This window comes from Aythya ferina (assembly GCF_964211825.1).
Source record: "Aythya ferina genome assembly, chromosome: 1".
NCBI classification, from domain to species: Eukaryota; Metazoa; Chordata; class Aves; order Anseriformes; family Anatidae; genus Aythya; species Aythya ferina.
The window spans coordinates 107,300,430-107,325,142 of record NC_140296.1 but is presented as its reverse complement, the minus strand read 5'-3'; the positions used below and the strand labels follow the sequence as shown (position 1 = coordinate 107,325,142).

Genomic DNA, 24,713 nt, shown 5'->3' with positions numbered 1-24,713 from the left:
CCCTCCCCCCCACCCAAGTTTATATGAGAAACAGAGTTTATTTAACTGTTTATTTATTTACAATCTTCTCTCCCATGTGCAATCAGATGGCTGGAAAACATCTGCTGCGCCTACTCAGGTTTTTGAAGTCATCAATTTGCTAACTGATCTTTTGGTTCAGCAAATTCATCTTGTTTATTCTTATCTGTAGTCACTTCCTCATGTAAAAGTCATTACAATTTATTTTCATAATGGTTCTACATCTTTTTTTTCCAAAGATCAGTTTTCAGTGCCAGCAGTTGTGGAAAAATTACATATGTTACCCATCTTGGGAACTGTGTGTTTTACAAATGTGCAAATCCTCTTCATCATCTTAAGAATTTTAAGGTCAAGCAGTCTGTAATGAGGAAAACCAGCTCCCAAGTCTGACTAGTGCTTGAGGCAATTAAACTACTCTTTGTACATGTATTATCTTAATCTTGAGAGATTATTTTTTATCACTATGAGCAAAAGTCAGCAGTAGCTGTACAGCGTTTAGCTTACAGCAAGGAGCTTTCTGCAAAATTGATGCTGGGTCAGGAAAAGATACAGCAAGTATTAGAAAAAGCTGCATTTTTTAAGTGACAAGTTTACCAGTTCACAAGAATGTCAATACCTTTCTAATCCTTTCACTATCAGAGCATTATGTTTCTTTATTTTTCATTCATTGCTAATCATTTCACCTTAGAAATAAGAAACATATAAAAGGTTCTACAGACAAGCTACAGAGATCTTCCTACTGTAGTATTATCTTGTGAATTAAATATTTGGCTGGAAAAAAAGTTATGTAATATATGCCCCCAAAAGGTATTACATTACAGAATCAAGACAATATTCTGAAAGCTAGGAAATGCTGGCAAATTATCCAATTTATTATTTATTATTATTATCAAATTGGAATTTCCAATTTGATAATACTTATGTTTTTATATAGTACAGAGCATGTGAAGAAAAGCAGAAATATTCTAATCACATTGAGGTAAATAAAAATTGGCTATTCACTGAGATCAGGATTTTACCAGCTTCATGGTATGTCTAGGGTGTCCCCGTGTTTTCAGATCTAAAGCAGCCTTCATATGAGGAAGGTTCTGGAAGGAAGGAAGGTTGGGATGTTAGTTTGCTGAAACCTTTTTTTTTTCTTGTGATATAATAGCTTCATGAGTACTGCCTCTGGTATCTGCTAAATGAAACATAGAAAGGGACACCTTCATTGGCTAGCACCAGCTATGTGCATATGTAAATTATAATTGTGATACAGCCTAATGCACTCTGAGCAAGGTGTACCCCTTCCATCTTGCCCAGCAGAGGGTGATGGGTGAGACCCTGCATGCTTCTGTGGAGCTTCCCCTTCTCCTTGGGCACAAACTTGGTAACAGGTGGGATCGTAGTTATGCTGTGTTGGGAAATTGGTATGAGATGAGCTGTAATGCTGGCAAATGTTGAAGATGTGGGCAAAAAAGCATTTGGCACCTCATGGGGTTAGTTGAGATGGATGAACTGTCTGGAAGCCTTAGTTCACAGGAGATGCACCTGATGCAGCCTGAGCTGAGAGTGTCAAAGGGCAGGGGCACAGCAGGTGACCAATGGAAGCAAGACACTTGTGGTTTTGAAACTACTAAGACCTACTATTGTAGGTCTTAGTAGTTTCAGTAGGAAAACTGTTTGCAAACGGTGGGAAAACTGAGAAACCATTCTGCTCTTTGTTATGAATTCTGTTCACAAATGCCTCTATGTGCTTAATCACTTGGAAAACTCTTTTATATTTATGTTTTACTGTCCATGCCTTGTTTGTGTGTTTGTTCTATACCATTACTGTTGTTCTGAATTGCAAATATCTCAACTTCCATTAGTCTGCACTTTAAGAAGTTCTGTAACACAGTAGATGATTTGGTGCTAAAAACCTACTGGTGATATGTGATTTGTATGCATAATTTAAGGAAGGGGAAAAAAATAATTCAACTTTTGTTTGGCCTAGGAATTACTGTAAATCCATAAAATCTTGGGAAATAAATCCTACCTCATATACTTTCCTTTTGAATACCTAAAGGGGGCCTACAGGAAAGCTGAGGAGGGACTCCTTGTCAGGGAGTGTAGTGACAGGAGAAGGGGTAATGGTTTTAAACTACGAGGGTAGGCTCTAGATTAGACATAAGGAAGAAATTCTTTACTCTGAGGGTGGTAAGGCACTGGAACAGGTTGCCCAGAGAAACCATGGATGCCCCATCCCTGGAGGTGCTCAAGGCCAGGCTGAATGGGGCTTTGGGCAACCTGGTCTTGTGGGTGGTGTCCCTGCCCATGGCTGGGGGATTGGAACCAGATGATCTTTAAGGTCTCGTACAACCCAAACCATTCTACGCTTCTGTGCTTTTTCTGTTCCATTTTATAAGATCTGTTCTCACAGAGTATAATTGTCTTTAGAGTTGCAGATATACAGTGACACATACTGTGTTAAAACATGTTAAAACTATAACCTATATAGGTGTGTATATATAGGTAGCCGTGTATATATAGATACTGTAAGCTCCCATCTGCAATCTTAATTATGTTCAGTAAAAGACAGGGATTCAGGAAATGAGGAAAAAGCCATTAAAAAGGTAAAAGTCCAGTATAAGTAGTATATATTCAAGTGAGGAACACTATATAACGAACTCCAGTTACTTTCACTGTTTCTAAAATTTTCCGTGTTTTTTTTTTTTTAGCTGGGAAGTTTTGAGATTCCTTCTTTCCAATCTGAGAATGTGGATCGAAGATTATGGCTTTGATGGCTTCCGATTTGATGGTGTTACATCTATGCTGTATCACCATCATGGAATTGGTAAGTAATTTGGTCAACTCTAATCTAAGTAGTCCTGTTATAGTTCTGTTACTGTGGAAATGGTGATACAAAAGTTCACTGAATGCTCAAAATTCAGACAATAATTCATCTTATTGTGCTGTTACATTGACAGATTTGAAATTATGAATAGCAATTTGTGTGTAGCAAAATGTGTTTAAAAATATAACTGTGTCCTTTAAACTTCATGTCTTTATAGGCACAGGATTCAGTGGGGATTACAATGAATATTTTGGCCTACATGTGGATGAAGATGCTTTGTGTTATCTAATGCTGGCCAACCACATGGTTAACTTCTTGCATCCAGAATGCATAACCATAGCAGAGGTAAAATCAGAATTTACCATACTCAGTGACATAATATTGATTAGTTTGCTTTGGGATTTGAATTTCCTGGTAATTATCAAGTCACACCTCAGGTACTCAAGGAACAATATAAGCTGACAAATATTAATTAGGAGAAAGACTTTGTCTTGTGAGGAAAAACAAGTGGAATACACATTTTGTGAATTTTCTGTGTTATTGGGTCATTAACTGATGTGGGGATTACCCCTCTCCCCCCAGTCTCCTTGAATGAGGTTTGTTTTCATTAGTTCAGAGTTTTTGCATGATTGCCATTTGTCACTAGCAATTCATGGTACTAAATCTTAACAGCCCTTGTGCTGTTTTGCATGTTTTAAATTATAATGGCATAATTGACAACTGTTCTTCATAATAATTGTGGTAAATTTATAAATGCTGAATTTATGTGCTAATTTATATTTAGTATTAAATTTCCTTAGGTTTTTGAGGGAATAAATAACTGTATTTAAGTTTGGTTGAGTTTTCAATGATATTTTATCTCTTTATCTAAATGAGTAATTCTTGTAAACCTTGAGGATTCTTCTATTGTTATATTTAAATATCTCTTCATTTTAAAAAAGTTGCATCTATCTCATGTCATTATGGACTATACAGATTGTTAATAAAACATTTTTGGATTAGAGTTCCTAGTTCCTCCTTGGGAAAACAAAATTGTGCTTTTTTTTTAATTTTTTTTTTTTACTTATGATAAGTTTGCATTATAAACAAAAACAGCTAAAAGCTTAATGGCAGGCTATCAAAAACAGCATCTGGTAAGCAATTAATAATAAAGTTGAGGTGGTTTCATTAATCTGTAGGCTTATTTGAAGCAAGTTATTGTGTGTGTGATGACTTATTTTCTAGGAAGACAGATTATAACCAATTTTAAGTTCAATCTGCTTATATTACATGGTATAAGAGTTGTAGAGTTGTTTTTATTTTTAATAATATGCCTCTTCAGTTTCTTGTGCTTGAGTTGAAAACTGCTTCTGTTTCAATATGATATTCTTCAGTTTAAGGCAGTCACTATACGGAACAGAAATTTGACCAATGTGTTCCATGGTTAAAGGAGACTTTCAGAAGGAGGAACTGTTGGCATAACTGAAAATTGCAAAAGGCAATGAGGAATTTTGCTTTCTTATAATGATGATGGAAGGAGAGCTCTATGAGTAAAATATGTTTTTGTCTAGCCATAATTAATGATAATACATTCCTTAATTATTTGATGGATAACTTGCACAGCTTTTTAATATTCTGTGCATTCACCATCTTAGTAGTTCCTAAATTTTTAGATATTACTGACTGCATGCTTATTTTTCATTTGGTCTTTTCCGTAAAACTGGGATTAAGATTTTGTGTAATTTGGAAAAAAAAGTGTTAAGGAAAATGTAAAACCTTCAGGCATGATGTAAAAACAAACAGGCAAAAAAATCCCTCCTGCAGTGATTTCATTTCTTTATATGCAGCTCATGTCAAACTAAGATGTGAGCAACTGCTTAGGAATTGGCGAACTATATCTGAATATGAAGATATACTGAACATAGTACTAATGGATTTTTTTAGTGTTCAGGCAAACTTTTTAGATATAGGTGGATATAATAAGTATTAAATTTCCAATTTTATTTCCCTAAATATGAATTTAAAAATTGTGAATAAAGTCAGTAGGTGCTATTTAAATCTCAGATGCACATCCTTGGCCTGGTAGGCATCACAGATGAGGCTTTTATTTCAGGTTTGGTGTTTTGGAGAGTGCTGGTCCTGCTTTTATTCTTTGACTGATTTAGCAGAAATATTGAATTTCCTTTTCTAGTATCTAAACATTTAGAAAGAAAATCTACTTTGCTAATCTTTAAGATGTACAACATGTGGAATCTCTAGTCTTAAGGAGTGGCTGAGGGAGCTGGGGTTGTTCAGTCTGGGGAAGAGGAGGCTCAGGGGAGACCTCATTGCTCTCTACAATTACCTGTAAGGAAGTTGTGGGGAGCAGGGGGTCAGCCTCTTCTCACAGGTCAGCAGTGATAGCACTAGAGAGAATGGCCTCAAGTTGTGCCAGGGGAGGTTTAGGTTGGAAATGAGGAGACATTTCTTCTCAGAAAGAGCAGTCAGGCATTGCAATGGGTTGCCAAGGGAGGTGGTGGCGTCACCATCCCTGGGGGTATTTAAGGAGAGGTTGGATGTGGTGCTTTAGGGACATGGTTTAGTGGGTGACATTGATGGTAGGGGTATGGTTGGACCGGATGATCTTGGAGGTCTTTTCCAACCATAATGATTCTATGTTTTGAAGATGTCTACATAAGGAGAATCAGTATTGTAAAAAGTACTGTGCGGGTGCAGAAATTCTTTTCATAGCTAGTTTTTCACTTTTAAAACTGCTAGTACTTTCCTTCAGTATGGCTATTCCCATACTTAACTCTGCTATTAATTTTCTTCAGTAAATTGAAAGAGGGAAATTGTGTGTGAAATACATAAATCTTGATAAATACTTCAAAATAAATAATAGGTTTGTTCATGTATGAAGAGAAATAGGGTAATCTAGACTAACCTCTTGCTCAGCGTAGGTTCAACACTCAACTTGCACTAGGTTGGTTGCTCAGGGCTTTGTCTCGTTGGTCTTGAAAATCTTCAGGGACATATCTCACACCACTCTGGGCAACATGTTCCAGAGCTTATTTATTGGAAACTTGTAAATGTTTGTTTGTTATACTTACATCCAGCTAGAACCATCCCTGTATCAATTTAGGACCTTTGTCACTTGTTCTCCTGCTATCTCACAAAAGGGTCTCTCTGTCTTTTTCAGTAGCCTCCTCAGGCGCTGGCTGCTGTTCTGTCCCCTGTAGCCCCTTCTTCCCCTTACTGAACAACTCCTTTCCCTCAGCCTCCCTTCCCAGGGCACGTGCTCCAGGTCCAGCTGTCCTGGTAACCTCCTGCTAAACTTCCTAGCAGTTTGGCAGGGTCTGTCTTTAACCGAGGACAGGGGTAAGGAGGAGAAAGTGGATGCAGTTTTCTCTGTGGTATTATGACTGCTGAGTGAGTTGTGATAATCCCTTCCTTTGATCCCCTGTCTTTTCACTCAGCTGAGGATGCTGCCGGCCGTTACTGCTGCCAGGACAGGAGGTTAGCTCATGCTCAGCGTGCTGCCAGCCCAGGCCCTTCCAGCAGAGCAGCTCCCCAGCCTGGCAGTCCCCAGTCTGCCCTGAGTCAATCCCAGGGGCAGGATTTGGCATTTGCCCGTGTTGAACTTCTAGGTTGCTACAGCCAGTCAAGGTACCCCTGAATGGCAGCCTGCCTTCTTTCTGCACTCCACGCTTTCCCCAAGGATGCCATACATGAGCTTTATGATAGTGCGGTCTGTTTCTTCACCTCTGTCAATGTTGGCATGTTACTTTCCAGGGTTAGCTGGATCAATAGTTTTGTTTTTGTGTTTAGGGAAAGGGTAGAGATTGTATTTTTCTTTCTTACTGTGCTTTATTCAGCTTCTTATTTTTATGCCATTCCTTATGCAAAATATCAATAAACAAAACGAAAGTTTAATTTGTCTTTTGTTGACTACTTTCTACTTGCTATTGATTATTTGGAGCTCAAGAGAGCTAATTATTTCAAATTCTGTCTCTACTAAGGTCTCTTTCTCTTCAAATATCTATTCTATTAAAATGCTTTGTAGTGGAGTATTTGATGAGACAAGCCATAATGCTACCCTGTAACTTTTGCATTCAAATAGTAAGTCTCGCTGTTGTGATCACCTGATTTTTCTCCCTTCCCTTGTCCCCCTGTCAATCTTTGAAGATGTTTAGTTTACAGAGTGCCTGTGTACTACAGTACTATTGTACGGTGGAAACTCTGAACTAGTGATTGCAATGCTAGCCAAATTATGTTGTGTTTTATTTAAGGATGTTTCTGGAATGCCAGCTCTTTGCCGTCCTGTTGCAGAGGGAGGAGGAGGATTTGATTATCGACTAGCCATGGCTATTCCAGATAAGTGGATACAGGTAAGGAAAGGTGTTCTAAAAATATGTTCTGCTCCTCAAAATGGTGTGTTTCTCTAACTACGCATACAGAGAAACACTTTGGAATTCTGCTGATGAATTTTAGTCTCCCTTATCTGTTAACTTAATGCCCTATTAAAATAAGTTCTGACAGTCTTGAGTACAGATATTAGCGGCTGAAATGAGAGCTGTCAGATATCATATCTTAGGTTTCAGAAGATGAGTAACATCATGGGCTATTCTTTGCATTCTAGCTGATTTTTTTTTTCTTCATAAAATGCAATAGGTATATATTCATTTTGTTTGAAATAACCTGTATCTTGCAGCAGCAGTATGATGTGCATTCTATATTGAATGTGAACAGATAAATAATTTATGTGCATATGGTTATCTTATTAAAAACAAACAAACAGAATCATACAATGAACCCTACTAAAATTGGGCATAACAATTGGCATGGAGGATCGATAGAGCTGAAAATTTAACCAAAGTAATCACAGGCAAATTACACTAACACCACCAATCAGTACCAAGGGGTTACAAAAAGAATAATAAAAGTCTGTAAATGCTCTTCAAGAGTAATAATGTACTAATAAACATTGACTTTGATAAGGATTAAAATCACCTTTTGCTTAATACAGAGGATCACAAGAAAAAGAATGAAACAATAAATGATCTCAAAAGGCTTTTACTGATGTTTAAGAAAATGCTCTTCAGTTAAATATAAGATTGCATCCAAATCCCTGGGTGTATCATGATAATCTGAAAACAGTAAATGTTTTATATGAACATTAATGCTTCAATAAATGTAGTGAGTAGCTTAAAATAAAAAGTGAATTAACTTATCTTCAGCGTCTTTCACTTTTGTAACTAGGAGGTAGAGGGCAGATTGGTTGAAAAATAGTTTTTGAACTTTTTTTCATGTGGAAGACAAACTTGCCAGCTTTTCTAAGATCATTACTAAACTTCAGAGTGTGTAGTTCAGATTCTGGATGCAGTGAGGGCTCGTAAGTCTGTAGTAACAAAGAAAAAACCTTGTTGTGATGGTCTTAGTGGTTGTTTTTTTCCTTCTACCTTCAGCTTCCCTACCACTCTCTGACTTGTAAAGACGAGTGATTTCCTGGTAAAAATATTACACAGGGGAGGAAAAACAAACAAACAAACAAGCAAACAAAAAAACCCTACAATTTTAGAAGAAAACTTTATAATAACAAATTATAATCTATTTTGGCCATCTCTGCTGTGAGCTGCTTATTTTAATTTTCAATATACAGAGAGGAAGCATGCCTATCCTGCAGTAAGTTCTGTCCTTTAACTGGGGAGAAAGCTTCCAGAAGCAGCAGGTGAATGTTTGGTATGCTGATGGGATGTTGGGTGTAAGCTCAGCTGTTATAGTCTAGGCTCTTTCCCAGCATACTCAGATTATGTAGGAGTGTGATTGTGCAAGAACGTAGGGACATGCAGGCAGAAATGTTCTTGATGAGGAAACTGCAAATAAGTAATCACAACAGAAGACCTTGAGGTGGAAGAAGAGGTTATGCGTGTGCTTCTGTTACTGCACTTCTCAAGATAGAAGTAAAGCTAAAAGGACTGGAAGAGGAAACTTAGAAGCAAGGTCTATCGACTGTTGTTTTTTTGTTTGTTTGTTTTTTCCTAGAATGCTTGCTTACATTTCTCTCCAGCTTTTAAGTATGTACCTTCTAAAAGCATGTTTTTCTGGGCAACTTCCTAAAAGCAGTTTTAGACCTGAAGGATCTCCAGGGATCCATGAGCTTGTTCTGAGGGATTTGTAAAAAGTAGTTCCTGTAACTGAAAAAGTAGTTGCTGTAACAGTGGGTTCAATAGGTCAGGTTTAACATAGACCTAGTATATAATATGATGCTGCATAGGTGCCTGAATGTTTTCAGGGCAAGAACTCAGGCTGGGGGGAAAAAGTTGTTTAGGAGTACATAGTTAAAATAGGAATGCTAAATTTTATGGGATCACATCAGCCTTCTTTGTCACTGCCTTTTTATCTTTTTATCTATCATGTACATGACATATATACCTTTTTATGTATACATCATGCATATATATACATGTTTAAACTGGAGTGAACAATGGAGAATGATAAAGCCTTATAGAAAAAGAAAACGGTGAAATTAGGCTAGATTTAGAAGAGGGAAATAGTATCATGTGAGACAGAAAATTGCTATTGATGTGATTTGTTAAATTGCTTAAAAAAGAAAAAAGCTAACATGGCAGAAAATAAAGTATGTTTTGTATTCCAAAACTCAGGCATTCAAACTGGTTTGGAACTGAGCTGGAATTTGCAGATCAGGGAATGTGGAAGTCCCTGTGCTAAGCAGATTCTCACTGTACATGTATTGTACGCTTCATGGCAGCAGCATAGGTGCAATCTTGCAACGTGCCATTCTCCACAGCACCGCTCAGTACTTAAGCTATAGTTACGAAGGACGGTGCCATATGCCAAGGTTACTTGAAATACAGGACATGTTTCAATACCTTATGTAGGTAGGTCTGTGCAGATATTTCTTCCCAGTTTTTGGTGCAGTGTTCTGTTGCGGCTCGTAAATCATATGCCCCACTGTATCAAAGGAATTACGTGATAGGTGCCAGGTCCTGTTTTCCCTATTGATACATGGGAGTACAGGGGAAACAAAGTATGCAAGTTATCTCTTTGGATCACCAGAGAGAGCTCATCATGTCAAAGCTTGGTAGCAGGAAAAGTTGAAGTCCACAGTTTATTGGAAATTGCTGTGCCAATATAATGAAGAAAGGCAGTACAAGGCTTGTACTTAAACAGAAGTAACCTGTGAATGATATTTCCTTAATTTCTGTAGATCATTAAGGAGCTGAAAGATGAAGACTGGAATATGGGAAATATTGTGTATACGTTAACAAACAGGCGGTATGAAGAAAAATGTATTGCATATGCAGAGAGCCATGACCAGGTATGGTACCTGTTTTTTTTTTCCATATATAAGCAAGTAAAAGATAAAGTTTAGAGGTTTAGCAGGTTTTTGTTTTTAAAATTGAGCCTAGATTTGAGATGGGCAGGTCTGGTATGCTGCTTGTGGTTTGTTTGTTTGTTTGTTTGTTTTTGTTCTTTTTTATTTTGGTTTGGTTTTGAGCTTCCTTTTTAGTAAAAGAATCCTGCCATGCATGGCTGGGTGGTGTTATCTTTTCAGTTTTGTTTTCTAACAAATAAATTCTAGCTTCCTCTTTGTCCTGCCTGTCATAGGACATAGGAAGGCATATAATCCATGCTTTCTAAAAATCCACTTTCCATAAGGTAGGCTGAAGCATTGTTTATGGTAAGTGTTAAACAAGATGACAATTTAGCAAATTTGCTCACTCAGTCAGCGTTTGAAATGTGTTTATTCCCTTCAAGAAAATGTTTTCTTTCTGAAAGGATTGCAAACCCCAATCCTATTCTGAGATCTAAATGGAGTGTTCTTTAACAGTGTGATTCAAAACACAGCAATTGTAAAGGTTCTGTATATGGAAAAACAAAAAAAGTAATGATGAGTTTGGATAACACTCATCTCCCACAATCTTTCAAAGTTTTTTTTTTTTTTTTTCCTGAGGAATCAGAAAACATGATGGTTGAGAACTTTAAAATTTTAAACTTAAAAATAAATAAACCATTTTCTAATAAAAAGCTTAAGTAATCTACTTTCAACTCGTTCCTTTATGTAAGAGATGGACATTTCTAATACCTTTAATAATGTAAATCAACAGAAGTATCTAAAATTACAGCTATATTATATTTTCAAAATAATTTATCAGCTTTCTTTACTGTACCTATTTGCCTTCCTCTCACTGAGATTGTTATACAGTGTTCACGTAAAGTGTGAGAGCAGAGTCCAAGTCCTGGTTAAGAACTTCAGGTATTACTTGGAAACGTATATTCTTCTGATTATATGCTTTTAGTAAAGGTGATCCTTCATCCCAAAGTGTGACATGTATAACATTTCTGTTGTTGTTGTTTTATTTCATGCTAGATTATATCAATAGTTTTTCATATGACAATATATTTCTGTTTTAGAATCTCATGTTTGGGAAGAATTTATTTTGAGTTGATTTTTATTTTTTTTATTTTTTTTTTTAAAAGAGGATTGCAGTCAGACACCAGGATAACATGTGAGAAGTAGGATAGAGAAATTAAATGGGAGTGTGGATAAAATTCAATGTAAAAATATTCAGTGATGCCCATAAGAGGCTGAAACAATTCCAATTTTTTATATGTAATGATGGGTTATTAATAGACTACTAACAATCCAAGTACAAGGTCTCATGGTTATAGCAGATAATGGAAAATACCAACTCAGTGCTCATAGCAGTCAAAAAAGCAGATAGATTACTTGGAATTGTTATGAAAGGAGCAGACAGCAAAATCAGTATTCCACTGTAGCCTTTTATGGTTTACTTGCATCATGAATATTGGAGGCAGGTTTGGTCTTGTATCTCGGGAGATCCAGCATAACTGGAAGAAGTGCTGAGAGAGATGGTAAGAATAATTAGAAGGTATGGAGTGGCTTTCAAAGGAAGAAAACTAAATAGACTAAGACGCTTCAGGGTAGAAAAGAGATCATTAAAAGTGGAAGGACATCAGTTCATAAAGTCGTGACTGGCATAGAAAATGGGAACAGGGAACAATTACCCCTATTTCCAATGGGAAGATTAGAGAAGATATTAAAACTAACAGATGCCAGATTCTGAGTAAAGAGTTGTTGTTCCTCCCCTGTCTCTCTGGCATGAAGCAAGTTCTGTAACCCCTTGTCATAGGATGATGTGTTTGTTCAAACTTTGTGACTTCTAAAGCGTTTGAATTTGTTTCAAAGGAGATTGATTGAAGGCTCCTGAATACAGACATGCTGTTTCACCTGTCTTCTGTGATTGTTAGGGTAACATTTTGGGGAAGTATTGTTAAGAGTTTTGTTTGCCTTCATACTCTCTGCTGCCTGTTAGCTACTGGCTGCTTTTGGAGACAGTACACTAAGCCAGATAGCCTGCTGGTCTGATGTCATACACTTCATGCACTTGTGTCTGTGTGAATACAGAAGTTAAGTAATCCTTTTATTGAAATAGAAGAATACTCATTAACTATTAAAAAGTAGAGCCAAATGAAAGGCATGCAAATACAGGTCTGCTTAATACAGAACTTTTTAGCATTGCAGTCTTGCCCTTGTTGCATAATAACTTCTTCCTTAGCTTGAAGGAATTTATTTTTAACTTGAGGGAATTATCTATTTATGCCATTATATTGCTAGTCTGAAAACTGAAGGATGATGGGGCCTTTCAGCTAGAGCTGTTTCCACATAGACAACTAAGTTGTAATGTAGTGAGTTTTCACATTAGAGTATAAAGAGACAGGCTGATGAAACAAAAATCATATATTTGCATGCAAACACTCCAAAATATTTTCAACTACCTGTATGCTAATATATTCGAATAATCCTAATAATATTAGAATAACCAACAGCATTTGTTTGGTGTTTTTCCATTCTTAAATACCAGCAAACACTACGAAGTTAGTAATTCAGTTACTGTTTTTTTGATAGAAATACTAGCTTATTTTGCTACCTTCTGTGAAATCAGAAAACTAGTAATATTCTCGATAGCATATAAATGAATGTTTCACACTCTGCATCTGTAAATCAGGAATATTGTTAGTAGCTCTTTATTTGTACATTGTAGGAACTTTACTTGAGATGTTTGCTTTCTTAGTTTTGTTTTGTTTTTGGTTTTTTCCCCTACAAAAATTCCAAAATGCTAGGTCTCTTGTGGTTTATTGAGTGTACACTAGCATTTTACATTTAATATATGTAGGCAAAAAGGTTCTCAGAAGTAATTGTGCAGTTTGATACCATCAAGTGAAATATAAGATCATAGCAAGGGTGAGATAGCTAGGAGCTGATTGACTGTATACGTACACTCACAGGATTGCAAAGGAAAAGTGCAAAGTTGGGTCAGGTGTTCAGGCAGGGCTCAGCTCAGGGATGTCTCTGTGTCAACTTGCAGACTTTTTCTTTTTGACAAGAGATCACGTATCACAATCAAGTGGTTACACATCAAAAAAAAATGCAACGCTGCAATAATTAGCAGCTAGGCTCATCAGCAGGGGCAGGATGTTCACTTTGTGAACTGGGACCAGACTGTGTACACCGAGTCACGTCCTTAACCCCTTGCCAGTCTCCTGAATGGCACAGGTTGGAAGGAACCTTAAGGATCATCTTGTTCTAATGTTCCCTTTAGAATACAGAACACCTGTTTCAAAAAAAAAAAAAAAAAAAAAAAAAAAAAAAAAAAAGTTAGAAACACTTCTAGTACACTAGTACACTCAGGGGTTTTCTTCATTTTTTTTTAAACTATTATAGGCACTTGTTGGTGATAAGACACTGGCATTTCGATTGATGGATGCAGAGATGTATACAAACATGAGTGTGCTCTCGCCTCTAACTCCAGTTATTGATCGTGGAATACAGCTTCATAAAATGATTCGTCTCATTACTCATGCACTTGGAGGAGACAGCTATCTCAACTTCATGGGTAAGTAATCTTAGGAGCATGCCTTTCATTTTCTCATCTACAGAAGGCTTGGCAGTGAAATCAAAAGATATGACACCATCTTATAGTCATGCTATTTATTTTTGAGCATAAATATTTTTGTAAAGATTTAGTACAAATTGTAATACACATTGTTTTTCTGTCTGTAAGATATACTGTAAGCTAAGAAAATAAAATCAGGGTGGTTCCTAATTGTAACAGAAATAAGGTTTGGAAGTGTGCTAAGTGTGTTCAGAAGTTACTCTGATTTATAACTTAAACTAGTATTTTAATGGTAATTCTACAAGTCTGTCAGATGGTAAGCCTCGTCTTACAGAGCTAGCTTGTCTTTCATCTGTTCTTCTCTTCCTAAGCTTTTTAGGGTAACAATGAAATAACTAAGGATAGCTCTGTGCTTACTTCAATTACTCATTATCAAATAATTAGTGAAGGGAAGTAATCTGGAATCAGTTGATTTATATTTCATTGCTTCCAAGTGAAGAGCAGAAGCTTAATGAGGTGCAGGCAAGGACAAATTTTAGAGACAGGAAGCACGTCCCGCTGTGGAAGAAGGGAAGTAGTAAAAGCTAGATATACTTTTTGTTTGTAAGAAAAAATAAAAATAACTGTTGCACTGCTTCCTAAGCACTACAAAAGCTTCGGTAGTTGCTCTCATTTGATCAACAAGCTGCAGTTCAATTTGGTAGTCTTAAAAATTGAATGTTGCTCTTATTTTTACATGCAATGCTAAAGCAATGTAAGCTTGATGCTGTCTTCTGGATTTTTATTCCTTAATTTCTTTGTGAAATAATCATTACTTTACAGAATTGTTTGTTGTTATTGTTGTTGTGGTTGTTGGTTTTTGTTTGTTTTGTTTTGTTTTTGTTTGTTTTTTACTGTGATGTGGTGTGGCAAGTTTTGTATGGCAGTTCTGTTAGTCACATAAAGGGAAAAAAGGCTGAAAGCATGCTGAAAACAATTATTTTAGACAGTTTTTACACAGTGAAACACTTGAAAATTACATACTTTTTAGCTTAGTAATGCCTTCAGTTTTTGCTCTTAAATGTTTTATTACGAAGTTTGAGGAGCATTGGATATATTCTGCTTGCCTTCCTTAGTAGAATGTTTATAGTATACTATAAAATAGATGTATTAAAATATATTTATAAGTTTAAAAAAATGAAAAAACAAGTGGTGCTGACATTTGATTTAAACATGTTTGTGCTGATGTCTTCTCTTTCACAGTATTAGGACACTCAAACTTGCATACCATAGCTGTGGTTTGGGGGTTTTCTTTTGTTAAAGAACTAAAGTAACTTGAATACGCTACAAAAATAAAAATAAAAAATATAATTGTATGGTATACTAGTGAAGCTACTGGTTCCAATAACATGTACGTAGGATACTTTCTCAAGAATGAAGAGTGAATGAAATAAATATTTGAATTGTGTAGTCAGGCACCAAAATGTACAAGCTATGATGTGTGCTGTTCTGTTCAGATTAGTGATACTACAGTAGTTGAGGAAACAGGTGTTTAGAAAGTATGTGTACTAAACTGCAGATGTCTCTGTCCCAGATTGACTTCATAAGGTTAGAAAAATGATCAGTAATTCAATGTGGCATGTTAAATTCAGTGTGTCAATGCAGGTTGATTGAGCAATTAATATTGTGTATCCTTGAGTACTGCAAATGTTTCAGTAAATACATTATCATTTGCTATATGTAAAAGGTGGAAAAAAAATTGTAATGAATGTTGGAGTAGAAAACTTACGTTCAGAATGCTTTCAGTCTGGTGTACTTAAAATGCTAGTTAAGCAAATACAGTGATAAATGAGTTTTCTAAATTTCAGTTTTGAGAGAAAGACAAGAGTTGGGAAGAGAAGCCTCAAGTGAGGTAGGAGGAAGGGGGCAGGGGGTGTCTCTTTTCAGAACACCTGGAGAAAGCACTCTGGGTGCTTCTGTGCTTCCCTGGGTCTTTCAATAATTCTATTGTGTTTTCTTCTGAAAACTAAGATGACAAAGCAACATGCTGCCTTTTCAATGCTTTGCTTACCTTAAGGAAAAGGAAACACCTAAAAATAAATAATAATGTATTAGGGGTACACATGGAATTGGAAAACTGTGCTCTCAAAGATATGCTTGAATTTCTCTTTGAAGATCTAGAATTATATTTGACTACCCCAGTGTTGGAGTATCACTTACATTCTGTATGTGAAAGTTTGTTACTGAGAAGTTTTGTTTCCACTGATCACTGCTCGTGACTTTCTCCTGATGCTATTAACACAGGATAGTTCTGTGCCCTTATTACAGACATCTATGAGAAACCACTGGAAAAGTCCTGGAAGTAGTTAACCTTATTTTCCATGTTTCTGGACATTAAATTTTCACTGACAGCCCAGTATAGGCAAGCAGTGACGTATGAAAACTTAAGTTTGAACAGTAAAACTTTGCACATTAATTTTCTAATAATACAGATCATTGGTATATTCTTTTCTACTGTCTGTTTCAGTATTCTGTGCAGCTTTTGCAAGTAATCTCTAGGGTTTCATTTGCCCATCTGGAATGGAAGACTTAACCTAGAAAGGAAAAACTTAACACGCTTCACTGAAAATGAGCATGACAGTGATTAACATTCCGCTTTAGGGAATGAACACTCTGGAAGGACAGTTTGTTTAATAATAATAGTATTGTTTTATAGTAATTGTTTTGATACTTCTGCTGTATCTAAATCCTTTTCTTTCAAAGCACATAGGGAGTAGCAATCATACTATAGTTGCAGTTTGTTCTGCCCAATTCCTGTTGTTGATGGAGATTTTAGTACTGAGACTGGCCAGTGCTGGTCAGAAAATGGTATGCGATTTTAGGAAATCACAAAACTTACTAATTCTTTTTGTGCTATGCTTTAATAAGGTCACAGTTTCCTCCTCCACTGGCAAGCTTCCATGAAGGTGTTAACATAGATAATACACATCTGATTGTCTGAGATTTAATGACATTTTAAGAAAAAGTCCAAAGCATTCACAGTATCTGCCTGTATTAGTAAGTCGTTTTTCTATTGGCAATATTGGTAAAACCTCTGTTCATACACAAGTATTTTTGTTTGTAATTGTAATGATAATGAAATACAAAATGCATATAATATTAGTGTAGTTCAAAACAGAAGAAAAACTTGGAAAAATATTTGGAGTCAAAGATATTTGCCTACTCTAATGTGAAGATTCAAAACCAAAATAAATACCCTACATCTGACTAAACTAGAATCTTTCTTGTCAATTCAACTACTACAAAAGAACAAAAAGTCTTAAGGTTTGCTTATTTCCTAAATTGCTAAACAAGGACTAATAGAAGTTAAAAGACTTCTAAAATACTACAGGGATCTTCTGATCACACCTTGTGAATAAATTAACCACTGTTGTCATCCACTGGATGATGTCTAACTTCAACATTAAAAACTCTCATATATTTCCCATAAATACTAGTTGTACTGTTCTGTTTGTATGTTGCTTCATTTTCCATCCTGTCCTTGAAGAAAAGCTATAGGCAACTGTAGTAGTTCATTTCCTTGAAATTTTCTTTCCTATTCTCTTGCTCGTTGTCTGCACCCTGCAATTATGGAAAACCCTGCAGGACATGTTGAAGAGCTGTGCAGTTCTTCAGTGAGCTTGTTTCCATTTTCTCTCCTTATCTTGTGGTTCATCTGTGTCTACCTAAATTTAGGCAAGGAATGGTAACTGCTTTATTGCCTAGAATAGACGTAAGATCTAGCCCAAAGGGCCTTAAATAGCACTGTAGATCCTTGGGATCCGTTATAGCACAAATATTTACTGTTTTATGCCACTAAAACCTTGCTTTTCAGTTTGCAAACAATCATTTTCTTGCTTTCTTCTTCATTTAAAATAGGCTTAAACTTGAATCTATTGATTTAAATTGAGATTAATCCCAACATGAATCTCTAGTACTGTTTTCTGTGGCTTTTCTATAGTAAAACAACTGTTAATTAGGGCTCCAGAGACCAAGTCTCTCTCTCCCTGAAAAACAAGTTTTTTTTCACTTAGAAGCAAGGAAATGATTTTCATTAACTACAGAAATTTGCAGTCACAATCATTGAATGATGGTGTTACTGTTTGGGATGACATTTATCTCTGTTTCACTAATATCAAATCAATCTGAAATGCTTCCTTTTCTTCCCATTCTTCCCACTCATCAGTTCACTTACACAGTAGTTTATTTATATTTAGAGTTCTTTTTATTTTTATATTTTTTATGCTCTAAACAGTTTCTTCTCTAATGGTTTGGTATGAGGACTTGTTCTCTCTTTGGCCTTTAAAAAAAATGATATGCATCAATTATTCCTCCAAATGAGTATTCTGCAGAAAGAAACTTAAAAAAAAAAAAAAAAAAAAAAAGTTAACCAAGGAAAGAAATAAATAGTGCAAAAGCTGTATCAGTTGCACCAATTTCAGTCTGGGAGATGTGCATACAATTTGCTTTAAGAATGTTAAGTTAAAGTTTGAAATAAAAAGAACAGAACATAACCTACAATATAAATTGGGATGTCATTTAAGGCAAAATGTATCTTTTTCTGATTCAAAACCTAAAATACTACTTTTCTTGCTATCTACTCTGGTTAAAAAGAAATTGTATTCAGAACAAGGATATTCATTTTAAACCAAAGGGGTTATTTTCTTTTTCTTAGAGATGTTGCAAACAAGTGACTCTGAATTTTATTTTTTCTGTTTACTTTCTTACAATTATTGCTGTTGTGCCTTGGTTTCAGTGATTATTGTGACTTTTTTTGATCATAAGTTAGAAAATAGCCTTGCAAGAGCAAATACTTGTTAAACTAGTTCCATACAGTCAACTCCTGTTAATGAACAGTCTTAAAATGCTCAGCTAGTAAAGGATAGGGAGTTTGAAGTCATCCTTCTTAGTATGCTTAGCTGGCATACCTGGCAAATGTGCTTTCTGTGTTGCCAGTTCTACCAGGTGTTTTAATTTCATGGCAGTCTGACAGAAACAATTAAAATCATAGAATCATAAAAGTTGGAAAAGACCCTTAAGATCATGCAAGGTGCAAAATAAGGGTGTTATCTGAGGTTTTACCTACAATTTGGCATAGACTTCTTGTCTGCCTACAGTGTTGTTCCACAGTACACCATATGCCCCCACTCAAAATTTAGGGAGTGGAAGTGGAGAATCCAGTTTTTTAGAATAGGCTTCCTTAATTGCTTTGAGTCTCTTCTGGAAGGTCTTATAGATGTACAAATTGTTAATGTATTTGTTCATTTACAGTTCAGTAAAATACGCTTCACTTCTACATACACTCAAAATGCTTTAGAGATTAGTACAAAAGCAATTAAAGAGGAAGACTGTCTCAGAATGTAACACAAACACATACGCACATGTCCATTTTTCCTTCCGTTCCAACTTCTCTTCACAAAGTGTGTCCAAATACTAGAAATTGGTTGTGGTAATTGATTCCATTTCCTACTTGAGAGGGTAGGGAAGAAAGCTCCATACCTGTGTGTATCTCTTTTAAATATGGAAATGAAATGGCTTTTTGCATACATGTGGTGATTAGTTATTGTCTACACTGTGGTTTCTCAAGTTAGAAGCCTTGAAAAATAAACCTTCACAGTCAGCAACATCCTCAGAACTCAGGAGTTAACAGCTGCTCCGACATTTTTCATGGATTGAGATCTGGGTGTAATTTTTCCAGGGCAGGAGGGAGTCCTTTGAATTGAGGACTCTCAATGTCTTGTGTGACTTTTCTGTGTTTTTTTTTTTTTTTTTCAGAGCAACGCTGACATGTCAAGCAATGCTGATGTTTCCTTAGTTTGTGTCTAACTCTTGGGTCTTCATAGTATCAGATATTCAAGTATTATGAGTGGAGTGGATATGTAGTAAATCAAACCATTCTAATTGGGTTATAAGGTTGGATTTTTTTTGAACGATGCATAGTTTTCCATTTTTTTTTCTTTCTCTGCTGTTACAGAGACTTTATTTATTTATTTATTTATTAACCTAAGTTATTTGGGGGAATTATAGATTTTCTTGTATTATGCTTAGTGCCGCCATTTAATCACAGTAATACTGGTATTGTGACCTCTGCTAATGCCTCAAGCTTTCTTCTTAAGACTCCATCTGTTTCCTTGCATCTTGTGTAGTTTGTACAGCTCGCAGTTCAGGTTTGTAACATCTCTGTCAACATGTGTGAGTGTATGTAACCAGATCTACTGATTCGATGGATTGTGTCACATGAAATCTTCTATATCTCTTTGTACAAAAGTCTTTGTTAGTGCTTTATTGTTCTGAAGAATGATCACAATAATAAGCTTGTGTATATTACAACTTGGCATGTTTAGCAGTGATTTTCAGAAGAATTTCTCTAGTTAAGCGTGAAAAAATATAATTTACAGAAATTATGACAAAATTGTTATGTTATCGAAAGCATTTTCTACATCTTCTGGATTTTTGATTCTGCAGGACATAGCTGTTCCTTTGTCCTCTCACAATTGTTTTTTCCTCCTTTTGTAGCTATGAAGTTCAGGAAAATTTCTGTAAATGATAATTAGACTAAATATAGATGGCATTGATTTGTTTCACTTTGCTGTCTTTTATGAAAGAAATTAAATACTCAATAGTTAAATATAATCTAGTGGTTACAACGTTCTCACTAAATAGTCTTTTAAGTTTTCATTTTCTTCCTCTTGATTCAAAATAAATTGAAAATCAACAGATCTACCTCGCTTTCAGATTCTTTTGCCTTTTTTATTGAATGTAACCACTGTAGTAAAATAACTGTCATAAAAGTATCTCAGACTTGCAGGGAGTTGTGCATGTTAATGCACATAAGTATACATGAAAAACTGTTAATTAGACTTCAGATGTAACATCTACAAATGTTATAATTTTGTGGAGGATAAAATATTGCCTGTTAGTATTGAAGTGTGATAATTCTTTGTCACTCTAATATATTGAAAATTGATTGTGTGTGTGTGTATATGCACGCAAATATTTGCTTGATGATTCATTGTGTAAGCAATTAAGTGTATTCTTCTCAGCCTTTCTATGCTGTAATTAACTTGGATCCAAGCAAAACGCTTTGAATGTTGTCTGTTTATGTATTCTTGAAGTGCTTTAAAATGTATTGTAATTATTATAAAAATTCAGATTCATTCTATGAACTTTCTATTAACAATTAGGGCTTTTGAGAGAGCCTCAATATAAGGTATGTAAAAATGCCTTTGTTTTTTCTCTGAAAAGGCTTTGTGAACAAAATCATCACACAATCTAGCTTGTTCCCTCTTCTGTGTAGAGAGCACTCTTGGGGTTATGTATGTTTTTTTTATGTTCTTGCGAAGGTTAAGTCCATCACTGCCTGTGTTCAGAATGATAGATTGATTATACTTATCATAGATAAGCTGTCAACTTCTGACCCTCTTGGTTCTTGATCTGAAAACACTGTACCAGAACCAAATGGGGAAAAAAAAAATACATATTTTCAGACTTTCATGTAACTAAGCTGATCTGTATGTAAGTTTGGAATCCACCATCAAGGTCCCAGTTGAATCAGAAATGAATGTTTATCTTTTTGAGAGACTAGACTTTCTTTTTGAGAGACTAGACTTGCTTTTTTTTTTTTTCCTCAGTGTTACCTTCTTCAACAAATTCATGTCAGAACACATAGTTTTCTAATAGGTTTTAGCTTCTTTGTCACAAAGCATAGGAGTTATGTTTATTTTCTAGTTTCTTGCCAGATGTCTGTAGAAACAGTCAACTTGATTTAAAAAAAAAAAAAAAAAAAAAAAAACACACAATGGAGCTGCTAAATCTGTCTAAGACTATCACTGGAAGAATTTTGTGTAAGAGCAGGGAAAAAGGGTAAGAGTACTCAACCCAAACAGTGACAAATAGATTGTTTATGAACTATCTATGTCATCAGTAAGGATGACCATTCGTTAAAGAATACATGTTGTGAATTGTCTTGTACAATTCTCTCCTTATGAAAGGAACTGGATCTACTAAAGAAGGTATTGAGCTGTTCTCGTATTGAAGATTCTCTTCTCTCCCTACTGCTCATTGTACTTGATACAATTTTGTTGCTCATAATTTGTAACTACTCATATTTTGTTTTAGTTTTGTCTTTAAGTTATTTCTGAAACTCTAAACACACTACAAACAGGGATGTTTTACTTCTATTTTTTGCTGTCTGTGTGTACTCAGTCTGGAAAGGACTCAGGAACTGCATGGTTTAGAGAAATTAATTCTACCAAAAAGCAAGGAAATTTTTTCCCAATTATACTTCATAGGCTGGCTTTTAAAGAGAGAGAGGTGGCATAAAATGCATTTGCCTTTACATTGCAATCAAGTAATTTAGCAATATGAAACTATAGTGAGCTGGTATAACAGCACGCATAAGAATCTGTTAATCAGCAACTCTGCACTTGGTGATGCATTGTTCATTCTCAGACTGGTGCAGGGCAATGCATAGACAAATAAAATTAAACCGTATGTGTAGAAAGGAATTGTTATTTTGAGACATGACTGAGCAGATAACATTTCGTATTAGTAAAGTCTGAGTACTAGTATATCCTTAGGCATACATTCCAATTTGGATTTTAATGTGTGCGGTTGTGGTAATTTGAAATGAGTTCATCTCAGTAGCATCACTAATTCATTAGATCAAGGTAGTTTAAGCTGGAATAACACCTTTGGTGGTGACACTGGAATAAAATCCCATGTCTTTGAGTTCAAGAACTTGTTTTCACAAGCCCTATTAGGATGAGATCTGCTCATTGTCTTAATTTTCTGAGGCCATCAATCTGACACTTACTCAGAAATTTACTAGAGTATGAATTCAAACAGCACTGTAGTTGAATTTGCATTGATCATCAAGGGGCAAGGTATTTTCTATGCAAATTTTAATAAGATGTAGTAAATCATGTGGTGGAAAGCATAGTGAAACATCCCATATAAATTTTGACCTGTCTCTCGTATGTCTTTTGAGATCCTCAGTTTAAAATTTAAAACTGTGCAGGCATTAAGTGTCACTAAAATTTATTATTGCAAGCATAGTCTTCATACTTTGATCTGGAGTACATTCCTATTGTAATTTATTATAACCCTGTTGAAGTTTACAAAAAGAGAATTTGAAAGCACTCTAATCCGTTGGTGTCCTTTCATATGTCAAGAGACTTAATGAAAAATGCTTTAATATAGCAGTAGTCATGGAGAGGCAGCTATCTGTTGGTGTTGGGAGGAGGGAATGTGCAAGGTAGAAGGCAAACCAGGAAAATGTAGGGGTGGAAGGAAGCACACAGTCAGCTTGGTACTGCATTCGAGCTGAAAGGCTCAGTTAACCCAGGACAGCTGCTTTATCTTTCCTGCTCTATAAAATGCATTCTTGTACATAATTTAGGGCAAATGATTTCCATAGGCTCCAGAAATTATGAAAATACACTGAAAATTTGTTATTTTGGTTTAGTTTCAGAGATAAGTGAGGCAATCTTGTGTATGAATATAGAGATGCTTTGAGTAAACATCTCAGGAAGGGAGATGAGGAATTTATAGTGGAGTAAATCAGAAAGGGATCTTAGGAAGAAGATAAAATGGTCTTTGGGTGAGCAGAAAATGAATTTTGCTGTTTTTGGCGAATACAATACCTAGCTTTTGAGTTGGATTATCTTGTTGAATATAAAAGACTACATTCTATGTATCTTAAGTAGAAGTAACTGCCAAGCTGGAAGACAAAGGTCTGACAGGCAAGGTCAGACAGGCACGTTATTCCAATTGAATAGCTTCTTAACTAGCATTTTTTTTGAGACTGTTGAAAAGGTAGTCTTGTAAGCCATTCCTGATTTTAGAGTCCATGACTATGAAACATTTCCTGTATGCTTATCATTTTTTTAATTGGACTGTTAATACCAAATACTGCAGGATGGCATGGATCACCTTGATAGTTGTATTATACGTGTAGGTCAACTCTTAGCTCAGCCTAAGCTCACGAGCTTTGTCTTCACAGTGAAGACATGGCCATATGCCAAAATGTTATTGTGGAAAAAAGGAAATTGGAAGGAAGAAAATAGATCTGTTAGTGTAGAGTGTTGAATCATCATCATGCCGTCCATTTAAATTATACTCATTAAATTTGAAAAGTAAAAACTTCAGAATTGTGTCGTGTGATTCTTACTAATTGATATGCATCCTGAAGTAAAAATACACCCCGAACTTCCCACCCACCCTTACTGTAGACTTCTACATAGGTGTCCTTTGTGCATGTGCTCTCTCTACGAGTCAGGGAATATGTGCATCTGACCTCTTAAAAACAAAACAAACAAACAAGACCTCAGCCTGAATCAAATGTTTGGTTTTGTTTGTTTGTTTTTTGGGGGGTGGTTATTTATTTTAGTTCATAATGGCTGTCACAGTCTTAGAAAGTGAGGATTTTAACATAATATTGCTTGTAGGAAAAGTGCAGAATTCTGAACATAGATTACTTCCTCTCTCATCATAGCTGGCATGCTGGATGTTTACAGATATCAAAACTGTATAAATGCATATGCCATTTTCAGTAGGTTTCCGTTCATATTGTTGTGCTTTTTTCCTGTGTTCTATTTATCTGTACTTAGGCATCTCAGCAGACCTCTTTCCAATTTGTGAAGAGAGAATTCTTTAAAAATCCTTTATTTTCTCAATGTATTTTAAAATGTTTTCTCTAGTAATATTTAAATATTTTTTATTTTAGAGAAAGAAAAGTATACTCTAGCAAGCACTACTGAAAAACTTTTATATATAGCAATTGTATGTGTGAAATACTACTTCATCTTGTTTCTGAATTTTCTTTATCCTGATGGCCTTCCTTATATGAACTCTTATCTTAATACATGTCATACTTGCAAACATCTCAGTACTAAAACGTTCATTCTGAAAAAGTAAAGGTGATCTAGAAGAAAGTGATGGAGGTGCTATTTGGCATAACTTCT

General features: G+C 35.5%; 1 protein-coding gene across 3 annotated transcripts in view; it reads left to right on the top strand.

Moving 5' to 3' along the window:
* GBE1 (1,4-alpha-glucan branching enzyme 1) overlaps positions 1 to 24,713 on the top strand; it is a 178,417-nt gene that overhangs the window by 102,126 nt on the left and 51,578 nt on the right. For all 3 annotated transcript variants that reach the window (XM_084506375.1, XM_084506374.1, XM_084506373.1), the window contains 5 exons: positions 2,718 to 2,833; positions 3,051 to 3,178; positions 7,081 to 7,179; positions 10,020 to 10,130; positions 13,560 to 13,731. In XM_084506375.1, coding sequence (XP_084362501.1) covers positions 2,718 to 2,833; positions 3,051 to 3,178; positions 7,081 to 7,179; positions 10,020 to 10,130; positions 13,560 to 13,731 — 626 coding nt within the window. The remainder of the gene's footprint in view (positions 1 to 2,717; positions 2,834 to 3,050; positions 3,179 to 7,080; positions 7,180 to 10,019; positions 10,131 to 13,559; positions 13,732 to 24,713) is intronic.